The 14,861-nt window shown below is 40.0% G+C and overlaps 2 protein-coding genes across 2 annotated transcripts; both read left to right on the forward strand.

Moving 5' to 3' along the window:
• The first annotated feature begins 273 nt into the window (after positions 1-273).
• LOC102715795 (polyubiquitin 12-like) lies at positions 274-3,066 on the forward strand. The gene is made up of 2 exons (XM_006662375.3): positions 274-537; positions 1,838-3,066. The coding sequence occupies exons 1-2, from the start codon at positions 469-471 to the stop codon at positions 2,762-2,764; spliced, it is 996 nt and encodes a 331-aa protein (XP_006662438.1). The 5' UTR covers positions 274-468; the 3' UTR covers positions 2,765-3,066.
• Positions 3,067-4,192: 1,126 nt separating this feature from the next.
• On the forward strand, positions 4,193-12,697 carry LOC102721309 (serine/threonine-protein kinase tricornered-like). Its single transcript, XM_006661797.2, has 17 exons — positions 4,193-4,403; positions 4,513-5,034; positions 5,992-6,273; positions 7,488-7,514; positions 8,244-8,449; positions 8,917-9,091; positions 9,175-9,258; positions 9,339-9,580; positions 9,673-9,898; positions 10,046-10,125; positions 10,208-10,292; positions 10,440-10,571; positions 10,700-10,813; positions 10,904-10,951; positions 11,190-11,274; positions 12,188-12,241; positions 12,337-12,697. The coding sequence occupies exons 2-17, from the start codon at positions 4,525-4,527 to the stop codon at positions 12,450-12,452; spliced, it is 2,466 nt and encodes an 821-aa protein (XP_006661860.2). The 5' UTR covers positions 4,193-4,403; positions 4,513-4,524; the 3' UTR covers positions 12,453-12,697.
• Positions 12,698-14,861: the final 2,164 nt, after the last annotated feature.

The raw sequence follows: 14,861 nt of genomic DNA on the forward strand, positions 1-14,861 counted from the left end.
ACATATATCTAGCATGCAATTCGGAACCGCGTATCTTTTCAGAACCGGGTATACCTAATACAAAGGTTTAATACATGAGTATCATATCAGGATTTATACTTAGATATCAATGCTGTTTTCTACAATGTATATTTAGAAAAATAAAACAAAAACAAAATCGTAAAGGCAGCGGAAAACGGTGAAACCATAAAATTTCGCCTGTGGAACTGGATTCGGGACAAAATTCGGACTCAGAAATCATGATCGATTCGCTGTACAAATTTGTTGCAAAATAAGAAGAGAAAGAAGACTCACCGGGACCAAAAATCACCGATTCGCCCCTTCGTTTCCGGCTTTTGCCCTTCCGCGTCCCGCCGCCTCGTCCCCCGTTTCCCGCGCCGGCGTGACGCGAGAGTCGAGGTGGTGTGGTGGAGCGAGAGGAAAGCAGCAGAGCAACGCCGCCGCCGCCGCCGCCGAGCCGAACGGCGGATGAAGCACCGGGCCGCCATGGACTCCCACCACGAGCAGCAGCAGCCGCCGTCGCCGCAGAGACTAAAGGTTCGCGCGCTATAGCCCTTCTTCCCTCCCGCGGGCCGCTTCGCTGGCCTTGCTAGGTTGCGCGCGCGCGCGCGCTCGATCATCGCGCTGTGGGGTTGGCTCGCGAGTCCGATGGTGGCGCGAGGGTTTCGCCCCCGATTAATCCGTGCTGCTGCTGGTGGTGCGGTGTGGTGTGGTCCTGTGCTGGGGTGTCCGATGATCTGTGCTCCTATCTCATCACATTTGGTTAAAAAAAAGTTGGGTCCTTTTTAGTCCTAGTAGCGATTCAAATCCACTAGGGTATTTGGAGCAAGGAAAGCATTTGAACAAATTTATTTCTGTAGTGCATTCATACGAAGTGTCTGATTTCAGTATCTAGAGTTGTGATCCATTGCCTTGGAGGCTTGGACCATGGGGATCAGGGCAAATGTGCTTCGGTTGAGCAGCAGCTTCAGATGCTAGAGGTGGCCGGCCGGATGTTTTGCGCCGCGGATTAGTTATATAAGGAGCTGTGGGACTCTTAGATTCAGTATGTGATGTTTTTTTTTTGATGCAGAAAGGCAGAGAGGCTCTACCTTGTAACCATTATATTAATGGTGTGTCAAACAGATACAGAATCCAAGCGGCTAAGTACAAAGGAATCATAGATTCAGTATCTAATGTTGGTGGTTTGCTTCTTGGTGTCCTTAAGTTAGTAGCCCATGTGGTTCTTGTCCCTATGCACACTTGTCCACTTTTCAGCTTATCTTTTTGCTTCTGCTTATGTTTATAAGACAAAATTTGAATTTTTAACATTAAATTTGGCGTAGATTTTAGGGTTTTTCATTGTAGATTATTTTCCAACCTTCGCTTTTAGATTGTTAATAACATGTATATAAAAGTTTTATTCATAAATTAATTTTTATTTACAAATAAATTGTTTGGCTTTTTCCTTGAATAAGCCAAACAAACACCCCTTTTGATCACTTCTGATACACTAGTACTCCACTACCTAGGTGTCATCAGCTGATCAGCATTAATTTAATACTTCCCTTGCACACCTGGTATCATAGATTCATAGTTACATTGGTTGCTGGGATGTCAAGAGGGAACATAGCAAATCGAAGTCTAAATATCAAGTGCTTGAAACAATTGTATTCAGTGTTGATTGAGGTTTTCATGTCATCACTATTGAATTCCCCTTCTTGGTTAATCTCTACATACTAGGTTGATTGCTGGTATGATGTTTTCTTTTGTTGTAAATTATATGCAATTATAACAAGAGAATATCTGGGTTATATTTCTAGCAGCTTAATGAATTAATATCTCCATTTTTTTCCAGATCTATGTCAAGATGACAAAGACATTCACCCTGAATGTAGATTGCACTGATACGGTCTCTCAGATCAAGTCTAAACTCAGTGCCATTGAGGGGATCGACGAAAGCAAGCAAGAGATGTTTTTTGATGGGATGCACATGAAGAATGAGGATACACTTGCTGATTATAACATCATGACCAACTCTTCTGTTGATCTCTATGTCACTGATGGTATTCAAATATCTGTAAAGATTCCCTCTGTTGGAAAGACCATCAAGCTCAATGTGAGGAAATTGAGTGCTGTTGCTGATGTTAAGGCAGAGATTGAACAGAAAGAGGGAATTCTTATAAACGAACAAATCCTGATGTACGCAGGTCGGCAGCTTGAGGATAACCACATATTAAGTCAATGTGATTTGAGGAATGGTCAGTCGTTTCATGTTTTAGTCTGCCCAAGTGACAATCTGCGTGTCTTTATCAATGTGGGAGGGGATAAAACTTTAAGTCTTGAAACTAAATGCTGGTACACTGTTGCTGATGTCAAGTTGATGATCGAGAATTTGGAGGGTTTGCCTACTTGCAGTCAGATACTCAGCCGGGTGCAATCCGGTGTGCGTATAGTACTCGACGACAGTGAAATGCTACAAGATCAACATGTCAAAAACAATGATACTCTCTCTCTGGAATACAGTATCCACTTCTTCGTCAAGACATGGGAGGGGAAGACATTAACGATGATTAGGCATATGTCTGACACAGGTAAGGAAATCATGGATACACTTAAAGGGAAGATACGGATCAAGGAAAGTTTGGTCTATCTCTCTCATATGGGGCGTATTCTGTCACCTGGGGATACTCTTCAGAAACATCAGGTCAAGAACAACTCCACCATTTACATCCGATATCGTAATTCAGGGATGTTTCAGGATGAAACCAAAGGCAAGAAGTGATAGGGAGCTAATAGTTGCAACTTCAGACAGAACAGAGTTGCTTAGACCCTCATATAGCTAGCTTTTGGTGTTACTTCTCCTAGTTATCTAGCAATGAACTGGATGTTTCTGGCTTGTATTGCCTATCTATGTAATACTTTTGTGGCACAAGCTTTTGCTTAGTTTCCAGCTGAAGGGAAGACACAATGCTGAACTGTGATGCTTAGCTGACTTTATTTGCTTCTCTTCTTGACCTACTGTTGTGCTTTGTGAACAGAAGGTCCTCAACTGGAGTAATGAACTATGATGCTAAGTTAACATGTGTCGAACTTTGTGATTATTTCACATGATATAGGGACAGTACTGTCCAAGTGTTCATCACTAGAAAATGTGTGTTGTCAGCCTCCTTTAGCTACGAGATTCATCTTTTATCTTATGTTTGCACTTCTCAGCCAAAATTTGATTTTTCAACCTCGGAGTAGATTTAGGGTTTTTTATCGTATTTTTATTTTTCAGCCTTAGCTTTCTATTTCTAGATCGCTAAGAATACGTATATAAAATTTTTATTTATAAATTATTTTTTATTTATAAATATGTCTTTTAACTTTTTGATTGAATAAGCCAAACCATAACCCCCTAATTGTCCAAACATGTCCACTGTAAGCTACTAAGCTAATCTTGATGGCCAACGATCAACATCAAAAGGGCCATAATTATTCATGTGATCCAATGGCTAAACGTATCTTCACCAGCACATAGAAGCCCTATTTCTGAATTTTGTCCTTTTGGAGAAAGTGCACAATTCCTGATGTGATTTGGTCAAAAGTTGCATACTTAATTGGTAAGCCAAACATGTGTGGCTGTCGTGCAGAAACTATGTGCTTGTCTAAAGAGGGGTTCCAAGTAAGCTTTGTGAAGGAGAGAGTGGTCCGGTCAATATGATGAAATGGAAATTTGGTTTAATGTCCTTGAACTTCTCGGTTTTTTCATATGTCCTTTAATTTGTTTTTTTTTATCCTTGTACATCTTTTAGAGCTACAAGTTTGTCTTTGCTGGTTTCATGATGCACTTAAGATACTCGGTTGAATTTAGGTTTATTTCCTCCCAAGGTACAAATTTTCTCGAGACTTTCTTTCTTTTTGTCTTCAATTAAGTTGTACGAAACCACATTAACAAATTATTATAGATGGCTCGACGAAACCTAATACATGGCTTAAAATTGAAGAAAAAAAGCAAAATAAGGTCAGGAGTGGACAACGAATTGCAAGCGAAATCTCAACCAAATGGGCAGATTGCACTCGCTGCAGTGTCAATTTCATACCATTCTTCCCCCTCTTAAAAAAATTAAAACAAAACCAAAAACATTTCGAGGTGAAAAGAGCAAATGTCACATTCGAGATATGAAAAAAAAAACCGACACTAAAACAGCAGAAAGGGCCCAACTTGAGGGGCAAAACCGTAAATTTTATGGCATTCTGATTTTGCCCATCCTCCTCCGGAGAGCTCTCTTCTCTACCTTCCACTCTTCGATCCCACGTCTTCTCCACTTTTCTTCCCTCCCATCGATTCAAGAACCCCAAATCCAAACCCCAACTCGCCGCAAAATCCAAGCTTTTCAAGCAATCGCTGAGAAAAAGGACTCACCTTGGGCCGGATCGAGGTGAGGCGATCCGGATCTTCGTCGGATTGGTTTTTTTACTTGTCACTTGGTCTCGCTTGCAATCTGATCTTCCATCTTCTCGCCATTGTTTCTCTTGATCGGGTCGCAGTGAAGTGAGGCCATGGCGTCGCTGGGGGGCGAGGAGGAGGAGGCGTTCGAGCACACGCTGCTGGTGGTGCGGGAGGTGGCCGTGTACAAGATCCCGCCGCGGTCGACGAGCGGCGGGTACAAGTGCGGCGAGTGGCTGCAGTCGGACAGGATCTGGGCGGGGCGGCTCCGCGTGGTGTCCTGCGGCGACCGGTGCGAGATCCGGCTCGAGGACCCGGGCTCCGGCGACCTCTTCGCCGCCTGCTTCGTGCTGCCCGGCCAGCGGGAGAGCTCCGTCGAGACCGTGCTCGACTCGTCCCGCTACTTCGTGCTCCGCATCGAGGACGGCAGGGGGAAGCACGCCTTCGTCGGCCTCGGCTTCAACGAGCGCAACGAGGCGTTCGACTTCAACGTCGCGCTGTCGGACCACGAGAAGTACGTCAAGAGGGAGCACGAGAAGGAGACCGCCGCCGGCGGCGCCGGCGGCGAGGAGAGCGACGACGGTCAGATTGACATCCACCCGGCTGTCAACCGCCGGCTCAAGGTAGAAAGAAAGGCCTACCTTTGTAGCTCGTAGTCTGATTTGATCATGCATGATGCAGCGATGTTTAGTGCCAGTTTTTGGTCGTGATTAAGAGTTCAGAAAATGGCTTAGAAATAATGTCTTGCTTAGGTTTGTTATACATGCTTTGAGTTTCTGTTCTGACTTGTATTTAGGTTGACCAAAAGAAGATAAATGCACCAGTGCTTATAGATAGTTTACTGGGGGTGTTAATTGTGCCGTTTGCCGAGCATGTTTTCGATTTGTGACTAGCTTAGCAAAGTAGAGGATTCCGATCAACGTGCTGTAGGGGATTCTATAACAGCCATCACGTTCTGATCTTTAGTGGGTTAGATATCAAAATGAGGATTAACATCCAATCAGATCTCCAGAAATTTAGGAATTCAATTTTTTGATTGGCATATTGGCTACTTTTTACTATGTTATGAATCCCATGATCGCACTCAGCAAATAAGCGAACAATCATCCGGTGGTGATTACTTTGCATCTTGAGACACCTGTGTAAACAAAATCAATAGCACGTGATTTTGCTGGCCTTTTAGTTAGTCCATATTGTTGCATTGGTTGTAGTGCTCAAGAACTAAGAGGAATGATAATATTTTAATTAACCGTCCTGTAGATTTTGCTATGCACTAAGCAATTTTGGTCGAGTACAATGTGACAAAATGTGCCATGTCATAATATAGAGGGCCAGTACTGTTTGAGAGTTTATGCAGAAGTATGATATGATCAAATGAGGAATGTTATTTATAATGATGCTAAATATCCCCCTCTTTTCAGTTTTCTGTTAAGTGTGTGCATACTTCTGATAGCTTCTCTTCAAGAGGCTAAAGTGTAAAAAGAGAGTATTTTCACTTGGTAGTTAGCACATGCATCCATTGGTTTTTAAATTGGAGAAGTTCAAATTGCTGTCCTTTGATGGTGTTCTTTGTGTTTTAGGAAGGTGAAACCATCAGGATAAATGTAAAAAATAAGCCATCAACTGGAAGTGGTATGCTTTCATCTGCTGGTCTATCTGGTGGGGCAAGTGCAAAACCCAAGGCAAGCATGCTCCTTGCGCCTCCACCAGGTGCAGCTGGGAAGCTTCGATCTCCTCTTCCACCTCCACCAAATGACCCTGCAGCCGCAAGGATGAATTCTGGCCATAATACTGGAATCATGGGCCCGATAGAACCTGCCAAGAGAAACAGCGACGCCTTTTCAGATCTTTCTTCTATGAAGGTAACAACTACATTTTGTGTGTTACAATAAATCAGCCTTCTCATTTTTGCATTATGTTGGGGTTAGAAGTAATATCTTTCTCCCCTAATGTTTTTTTGCCCAGAATATCACAATATTACAATTTAGTATTGCAACCTAATAAAAATGGTAAATTAGCATTAGAGAGGACAAGATTTAAGCTATCAATTTTCATTGTTGGTGATAAAGGAACCAGCTTTGGCAGATCCAACTTCCAAGTAAAAGTAGCTTTATATGGGTTGTCTTGCACCGTCTTGTCAGTTGTCATACATTGGCATTTTGTCACTTGCCAATAAGACTGATAACTAGAACAAAAACCTAGGAGATCCGACATTTTTATTTTTACTAGATTAACGTACATACGGCTTGTACTTTGGGGACTTCATGTTCTCGTACTCGATTTCTTCATGTTCTTATATTCAAATCATCTTTGGTACGCAGCAAAATTTACCGTCATCGACCGAGTCAGCACAAACAAAAAGCACCGGTGCTGGTTGGGCAGCATTTTGACGACGAGTCTACCATCTGCTGTTGATAACCTTTTTCCATGGAAAAGGAAAAGAAAATTGTGTAACTGAAAAAGAAATCCCTTGGAGGAAGCCTGTATCCACTCGAATTACATGGTGAAAATGACTGGCTAGCATCCACTTGGCACTTGGAAAATAAAGATTTACGAAATGATGTTGTTATTCATCGTGCCGCATGGATTCATGGGACTCTGAAAGTCTGAAAATATGAGTATGGCTTCCCCCGTTGTCTGTCATATTTGTGTTGTCAGAATTTTCACATATAAAACAAGAATCATACTGACCTCATTGTATTTGTACGCCGAAAGATTTGAGAAAACTGTTGTGACTGCCGCAAGGGTGTGTTATTCAATTATTTATACCTCAAATTCCTTGAGAACACGAGTGCTTGTCTTGTGACAAATGATGACTAGTTCTGACGAGAAGTTCTGTTAAAAGATGAGGATACGAGGAGTTGGAAGTTCTGACGAGTGCTTGTCTTGCCTGACTTGGACCGCGGTTCCAAGGCCCTTCCTTTTTCTTTTTTTTTTTTTTCACTGACTATTGACGAATATTTGCTCGATGATTTGAAAAATAGATTTTTAAAGAATTCTTCTACAGAATTACTCAGGCCACTTAATTTAAGCTATTAGTTAAGTTTATTATAACTAAACTTGGCAGAAGTTTCAGGCCCAATTTCTAGCCATAATTTCATTCTGGTATTTCTGAATTTCGATTCTGTTATATGCTTCAAATGGGCTGGTAAAACTTAGGGCACATCGATCAGTTTCCTAGTGATAGCTCATGGGCTGTAATTCTGCAACACCATCATCCTTTAGTTAAAATTGGTTAGTATAAAATACTCCATATACAGCTTTTGGTAAGAGGTAGAGCATAGCAGGAGAAAAGATTGCAATGCCCTCTACGGTCTGCACAGGTGATGCACTATGGTATAGAGGCAACAAGTTTCTTCTTTTTTTTTCTTTTTTTGGTTACGGAAGCTTTATTGAACTTAGACGATATCGAGAAAGCTCGGTCTCTGCGCACACGGCTATAAATACGACAAACTTTGGAGTACGATAATTAACCTGACTCTTGGTAATAGAATTAAGAAATGTGAAACAATCAAGATTCATAACTTCGAAGATGCATGCTGTTGCCATGGAAATGCATGTTGTCTACTACTCTTCTCCAGTAGCCACTCATTTTAGCCTGCATTTTTAGCACATGTCTATTTATAGCCTCCTCTTCATCCTAATTCTCTTCTCTTCCACCACCTCTTACGTCTACCTCAAAAAACACTCCAACCAAAATTGTTTTGACTGTTTCAGGAGAAAAAAAAAAGAGAGTTTTTGATACAGTTTGCAAACAGAGTTGTAGCTATCATTGTTTAGGGTTATACATTTTCATTTTGGGAGCAATTGGGTTTTCTTCTCCTTCTTGGTGGCAATGGATTCAGCGAGGAGCTGGTTCACCAAGCTCCAAACCAGGGAGAAATCCATTGGCAAGAAGAAAGAATTGCCTCCCAATGGCAAGGAAGGGAGCGAGGATGCGCCGTCGAGTGCCACCAAGCAGAGGGTTGCTGCGGCTAAGCAGTACATTGAGAAGCATTACAAGGAGCAGATGAAAAATTTGCAGGACAGGAAAGAAAGGTATGGAGGATTGGCTGTATTTTAAAAAGATACCCTAGTTTTTGTCTGTAAAAATATGAATGTTTTGATGTGATTGTAGACTTGTAGTGTTTCCATTTTGTTTCATGCTACCTTATGATTGCAAGCTTTTTTAACCTCCTTGGAAAAGTATCTCAAGGTACTATATTTTTCAACGTAAAAATTTAGTATCTCGATGTATCAGAATTTTGCACAAAAAATTTTTGGTACCTCAAGTTACTTTTAAAGGATGATAAAAAAGCTCTAAGATTGCCTATGAGAAAAGATGAAAGACCAAATTGACCATAGTTCGGAAAATGATTTTTCATCCCACAAGAGTAATGGCTGATGTGTTTTTAGGATAGTCTATTCACATAAATTATGTAGCCTTTGCTGACCGATGCTTATGATCTTTCTCATGATATTGTTGATCATGTTTTAACAATGTAGTTCTCTTTTTTTTTTTACAGAAGGTGTAGTCTAGAAAAGAAACTAGCAGATGCTAATGTATCGGAGGAGGAGCATAACAACATACTTAAGCAATTCGAGAAGAAAGAGACGGAGTATATGCGTATGCAGAGGCACAAAATGAGTGTTGATGATTTTGATCTTTTGACAATGATAGGGAAAGGAGCATTTGGTGAGGTAAAGCATTCATGTAAATATGGATTCAAGTGTGTTTTGTGATCCTCTCTTCTAGTTGCTGCAATATGTTTTTTTTCCTCTAGGTTAGAGTCTGCAGAGAGAAGACCACTGGAAATGTATATGCAATGAAGAAACTTAGGAAAGCAGAAATGCTTCGCCGTGGTCAGGTGTGGCTAAAATCAGAATTTTTGGGTACATTTTATACATCAATTGTTTGTTCTCAAAGTTCTATGTTTGATTTACATAGGTTGAGCATGTCAAAGCTGAAAGAAATCTTCTTGCTGAAGTGGATCACCATTGCATTGTTAAGCTATATTGTTCATTCCAAGACAACGAGTATCTGTACCTGATAATGGAATACCTTCCTGGAGGCGACATGATGACATTGCTAATGAGAAAAGATACATTGACTGAAGATGAGGCCAGGTTCTATGTTGGTGAAACTGTTCTTGCAATAGAAGCTATCCACAAGCACAACTACATTCACAGGTATGTATGTATGTTTAGGACTGTATATCTATCGGCTTCCCTTTGCCTGCTGTCGAGACGTTTCTGATGAACTCAGCACACGATTTTTTCAGAGATATCAAGCCTGATAACCTGCTGTTAGATAAATATGGTCACTTGAGACTGTCAGATTTTGGATTATGCAAGCCGCTAGATTATTCCAACTTCCCAGACCTGAATGAAAAGGATGTCACACCTGCGAAAACACAGTCAACGAATGGTGATGGGAGACAGCAATCCATGCCAAAGCGCACGCAGCAAGAACAGCTGGAGCACTGGCAGAAGAACAGAAGAACTTTGGTCAGTAGCTAGCAAATGTGCCAACAATCATTAGTAACTTCTGCACAATTGACCCCTTGTTCCTTGTGTCATTATCTGTTTCCCAATGCATTCAGATTTCAGATTTTTTTTGGTTTCTATGTTTTGACAACAACTAATGGTTTTCAGGCTTACTCCACTGTCGGTACACCTGACTACATTGCTCCAGAAGTTCTTCTAAAGAAAGGTTATGGAATGGAGTGTGATTGGTAAGCATCATTTGCACAAAAATCTCGTTCCATGGACCTCATGAGTTTGCAGTAAATATATCGAATAATTTCTACTATCTAGGTGGTCACTTGGAGCTATCATGTATGAAATGCTAGTGGGCTATCCCCCATTTTATTCTGATGAGCCTATGACAACTTGCAGAAAGGTGATATATTTCAGGCTTGCAGCTATGAATAACTTATTTGCTGGGCTTCGTTTCATCTACCACATTTTAGTGGTTTCCAATTAAGTTCATTTATATCGAGTTTATCATTTACATTTTATTTATCTATTGTGCCATATGGGCACACAGATAGTGAATTGGAGAACACATTTGAAATTTCCCGAAGAAGCACGGCTAACGGCAGAGGCAAAAGATGTTATAAGCAAACTCTTATGCAATGTCGACCAACGCCTTGGCACAAAAGGGGCCGAAGAAATAAAGGTTTTTATGTGTTCTTTAACAATGTTATTCTGCACACCTTAAACCAATTTCTGCTTCCTTGTCCAAGGAAATATTAAATGACACTGAATTTTGTTTAATAGTATTTTGGACTAATATGTTTGGTTTAGGAGCACTCCTGGTTTGGTGGAGTAGAATGGGACAAATTATATGAATTAGAAGCAGCATATACACCTCAAGTCACTGATGAGTTGGATACTCAGAATTTTGAGAAGTTTGAAGAGGTTAGGGGTTATTTCTTTTTCCCTAAACAAATCCTCTTTTCAGTTTCAATAAGTTGTTATAAATGTTATTCCTATGGTGCCTTTTTGCAGTCTTCAGATAGTATTCAATGTTCAGCAAAGGCAGGACCTTGGAGAAAGGTAGCTCAGTTTTTAGATAGTCTATGTTCTCTTGATTTTTTTTTCTTAAGAAATGCTCTATTTATAAACTATCAAAAAAAAACGGAAATAATAAGAAAGCGATCTTATTTTATGACCAGTTTTGTCAAACTATACACAATTGGCCCATTATTATTCAGTAGCTATGGAAATCCAGTTTATACAAGAATTTCCACCGTTTATATAAGAAACATTGTGACTTACCCATTTTCTTTTGCAGATGCTTTCTTCAAAGGATTTGAATTTCGTGGGCTACACATACAAGAACTTCGAACTTGTGAATGATCCTGAAGTACTTGGGATGGGTAATCTACTTCCCAGCTTCTCAATAAGTAACCATGTTTCTTTCTTGAGAATATCAATTTCTTGGCATCAAGGTTACACCAGGGCTACCCTTTGCCATTAACTTTACATTCATTCCTTAAACATCTATTGAGGGAGTCTCTCAATTGTTGTACTCCCTCCGTTTGTCTAGATTCATCTATTAATCCATGCATATAATTTATGAGTTTTTTTTATCATCTTTGAAAAGTAGCTTGAAGTATTAAAAATTTTAGTGCAAAATTCGGGTACCTTAAAGTATATTGTAACTCAAGACACTAAATATTTACACTAAAAAATGTGGTATCTTGAGATAAAACTCATAATTTATATATTTATATCTAGATTCATTAGCATCCATATAAATTTAGATAAACTAAAAAATCTTACATCATAAAACAAAACGGAGAGAGAACAATTTATCATCATGTTATCTCACCACTATTTTGAAGCAAGAGAAAAGGAGAGAGGACCAAATGCCATAGCCCTCTTCTGTACATTCACCCCTCTTACCTTCTCGAGCTTATGCGAGAGGGCAAGCCCATGCTCAAGGGTGGCCCCCAAGGTGACGTGAGATCTTAGTGGGCTGTGGCATAATCGGGAGTAGCATACTAGCATCTTGGACCCAAATACTATGGATTTTTTTGTCCTTTCACACGAGCAACTAGAGTAAAGCATAAAGACCAAGAGTATAGAGGTGGGAGTTTAAATTCGATTGCAAATCATAGAACTAATGCAAGCCTAATGACATACAACATGTCTACAACCCTATTTTATTTTATTTTTTGGCCAATTTGGAACTATATCTCCACAAGGCCAACTATTTGAGGCAAGTTGTGTTGTAATATATACTACATGTTCTAGTTGTCATTTAATACTATTTACCTGCTCCACCAGCTGAGCTGAAGAAGAAGGAGAAGGCTAAGAGACCAAGCGCCAAATCCCTCTTTGGTATTCTCTTAAGAACCTTGCAGCACCTGCAGAATTCAGAGCAACATTGTGTTCTTCTGATGCAATATCTTCTCTTTTTTTTGTTGATGACATAGATTCTTCACCAGAAGAAGAGGAGCAGCCACCTGAAGTCAACGACGAAGGAAGCGCCAGGAAAACAGAGCCTGAAGGCCCTGAACTGTCGAGAAGCCTCAGCTCACCGTCGACATAGAGCCTTTGCTTTGAGCCCGGCCCATCACATTTTAGCCAGGACCATGTACGTAGCAACCGGCATTCACTTGGTCCTATGCATCATCGACGTGTGGATCTTAGCGATGGACATCATTTAGTTGAACTAGAGTTGGCCACGGATCACTCGTGAACTGACCTGCGTCTAGGCTTATTAATGGGTTGGATGGAAATGAGTTAAATAGGTTGGTTTTAATTTGGATTGTGTTTGGTTGGGTGCAAATGGATCGTAATTTCAAATGGTCTGGATTGGATTGGGTTATAGAGATAAATGGATTGGTATGGACCGGATTTGGTTAGGTTATTTTAGGTTTTAAATGGATTTAACCCGTGGAGGGTAAATGGATCCTTTAATTGAATAGCTAATGGATAAGATAATAGACATACGTGAGGCCTACATGTAGAAATCGACCAAAATTTGCACAAAGTTGCTTTTGTACATAACAGATCATCCCACTAAATTTCAGTCAAATTTGATAAACTTTTATAGTGTGAACGCGAGTTTTAAAATTTTAGATCCGAGTTTATACATATCAAATGGTGTATCCATTTTGCAATAGTGGGTTGAATCCATTTTAACCAAATGGGTTGGTGCGGGTTGAGCTAAAATCAAAGTTGGATTGGTTTGGATTGGATCCCAATAAAGAATAATTGGTGCGGGTTAGTTTGGTAGACTAATTAGCAAAGAAATAGATTGGAGCGGATTTGAATTGAATTACAGTCCAATGGTAGGCTACCTGCGTCTATTCCTAATGGATCTTGTAGGTGTAGCTGACCTCTGCAGGATTTGGCACATCGCTCAATGCATGTAAAAGGAATGAAGGCTAAGCCTAGATCCATAAGAGCAATGGTCTAATGGATCAATGTCAGGATTATTTGTATGTATAGCAGTGTTAAAGAGAGTAGCAAGAGTGTATAATATGGGAAAAGTGTCTATATGGGCTGCATGAATTCAATATGTTGCTCTACTAGATTTAATTAACATGTTGCATGATGTTATTTTTTCAACTTTGTGAGATACATGTAGCTACTAATAAATCCATTGTTTTCTTTTCAAAACATTCCCTATGCTCCGTGTTGCAGGTCAGTTTAGTTTTAATCCACTATAAAATATGTTTTGATTGTGTGTTATTTATTATTGTAGATGTTAGTTTATTTTCTATAAACTCGGACGAAGTTAGAAAAGTTTGACTTCAGACAAAACTAAAGTAACCTACAACATGGAATGGAGGGAGTAGCGTAGAAGAAACAGATAAGAAAATGATAGACCACTCCCAAATGCTCCATTGATTTAAATTGTAAACATATACAATATTCTCATTTAGAATCCAAAAACTTCTATAAATCTTATTCTCTCCTTTTTATAGCCTAGGCTTCCCGCGAGATTGTCTTGAGATATTATGAGATATATAAACAGGTCTATGTACTATTAAACATGAGATTCTCTCCTTAGTTTAGCTTTGATGTCCTAGAAAACTTTGATAATAGGAAGGATGTGTTTAATCTAATGCCAAAAGGTAAACGAACATGATGAAGGGTTTGGTTTACCACCCTAGCAAAAGTGGGTTTTCCAAGCAATCCAAACTAGCCCAACTGTTCCAAGCTCCACGAAAAATTTTTCAAAATGTGAATTGCAGTGCTTTTCATGGCCACAAGATGTACTAGCACTTGCTAAAGTGAAGTTATTCCAAAATCAACGGTCTAATAGAACGAAGGACAATTCGTTCGCTGATCCTATCTGTCGAACTAAGTTACACATTTTATGCATAAAAACCCTTCTACATTTTGCCATTCAGCCAACAAAGTTCCTCTCCAAAATTAAGGTGCATTCCTTTTTTTTTTTATTACAAGGAAGATAATATGTATATACACCACTACACCTGCACACCATATTCACACATCATCAAGTGTGTTCCCTAACACACACTAAGGAGATGGAAACCGGTGGCGGATCAATGTAGTAACGGTATTATAGGGGACTGAATAAAATAGATAGAGGTTTAGCCTTCTTTTCATTAATCTTTGGCATAAAATTTTAAGGGGTCTTTATGGGAGCTCTAATGGTCCTGACCGGGGTAGTGGGGCTCGAGCCCCCATCGCCCCCATGTTAGACCTGTCCCTGACGGAAACCATAGATAAATTTCTAATCTCACTAAATTTTTCAATAAATATCACATGCATACATCACCATGTCACCTTCTAACCCACGCTCAAAGAGGCATGGATCAAAAACAAATCCCTAGCCCCATTAAATTTTTATTGTATATCCACTTCTGTGTGGGTAATATTCATGGGCAGGAATCATGCGCCAGCAGATTCAAAACCTTTCCACTGGTGCTTCCCTACTTATGTCATGTTCTAAATAGATGATTGGACAAATTATAAACATGGC

This window comes from Oryza brachyantha, chromosome 10, assembly GCF_000231095.2.
Source record: "Oryza brachyantha chromosome 10, ObraRS2, whole genome shotgun sequence".
In the NCBI taxonomy this organism is placed as follows: Eukaryota; Viridiplantae; Streptophyta; class Magnoliopsida; order Poales; family Poaceae; genus Oryza; species Oryza brachyantha.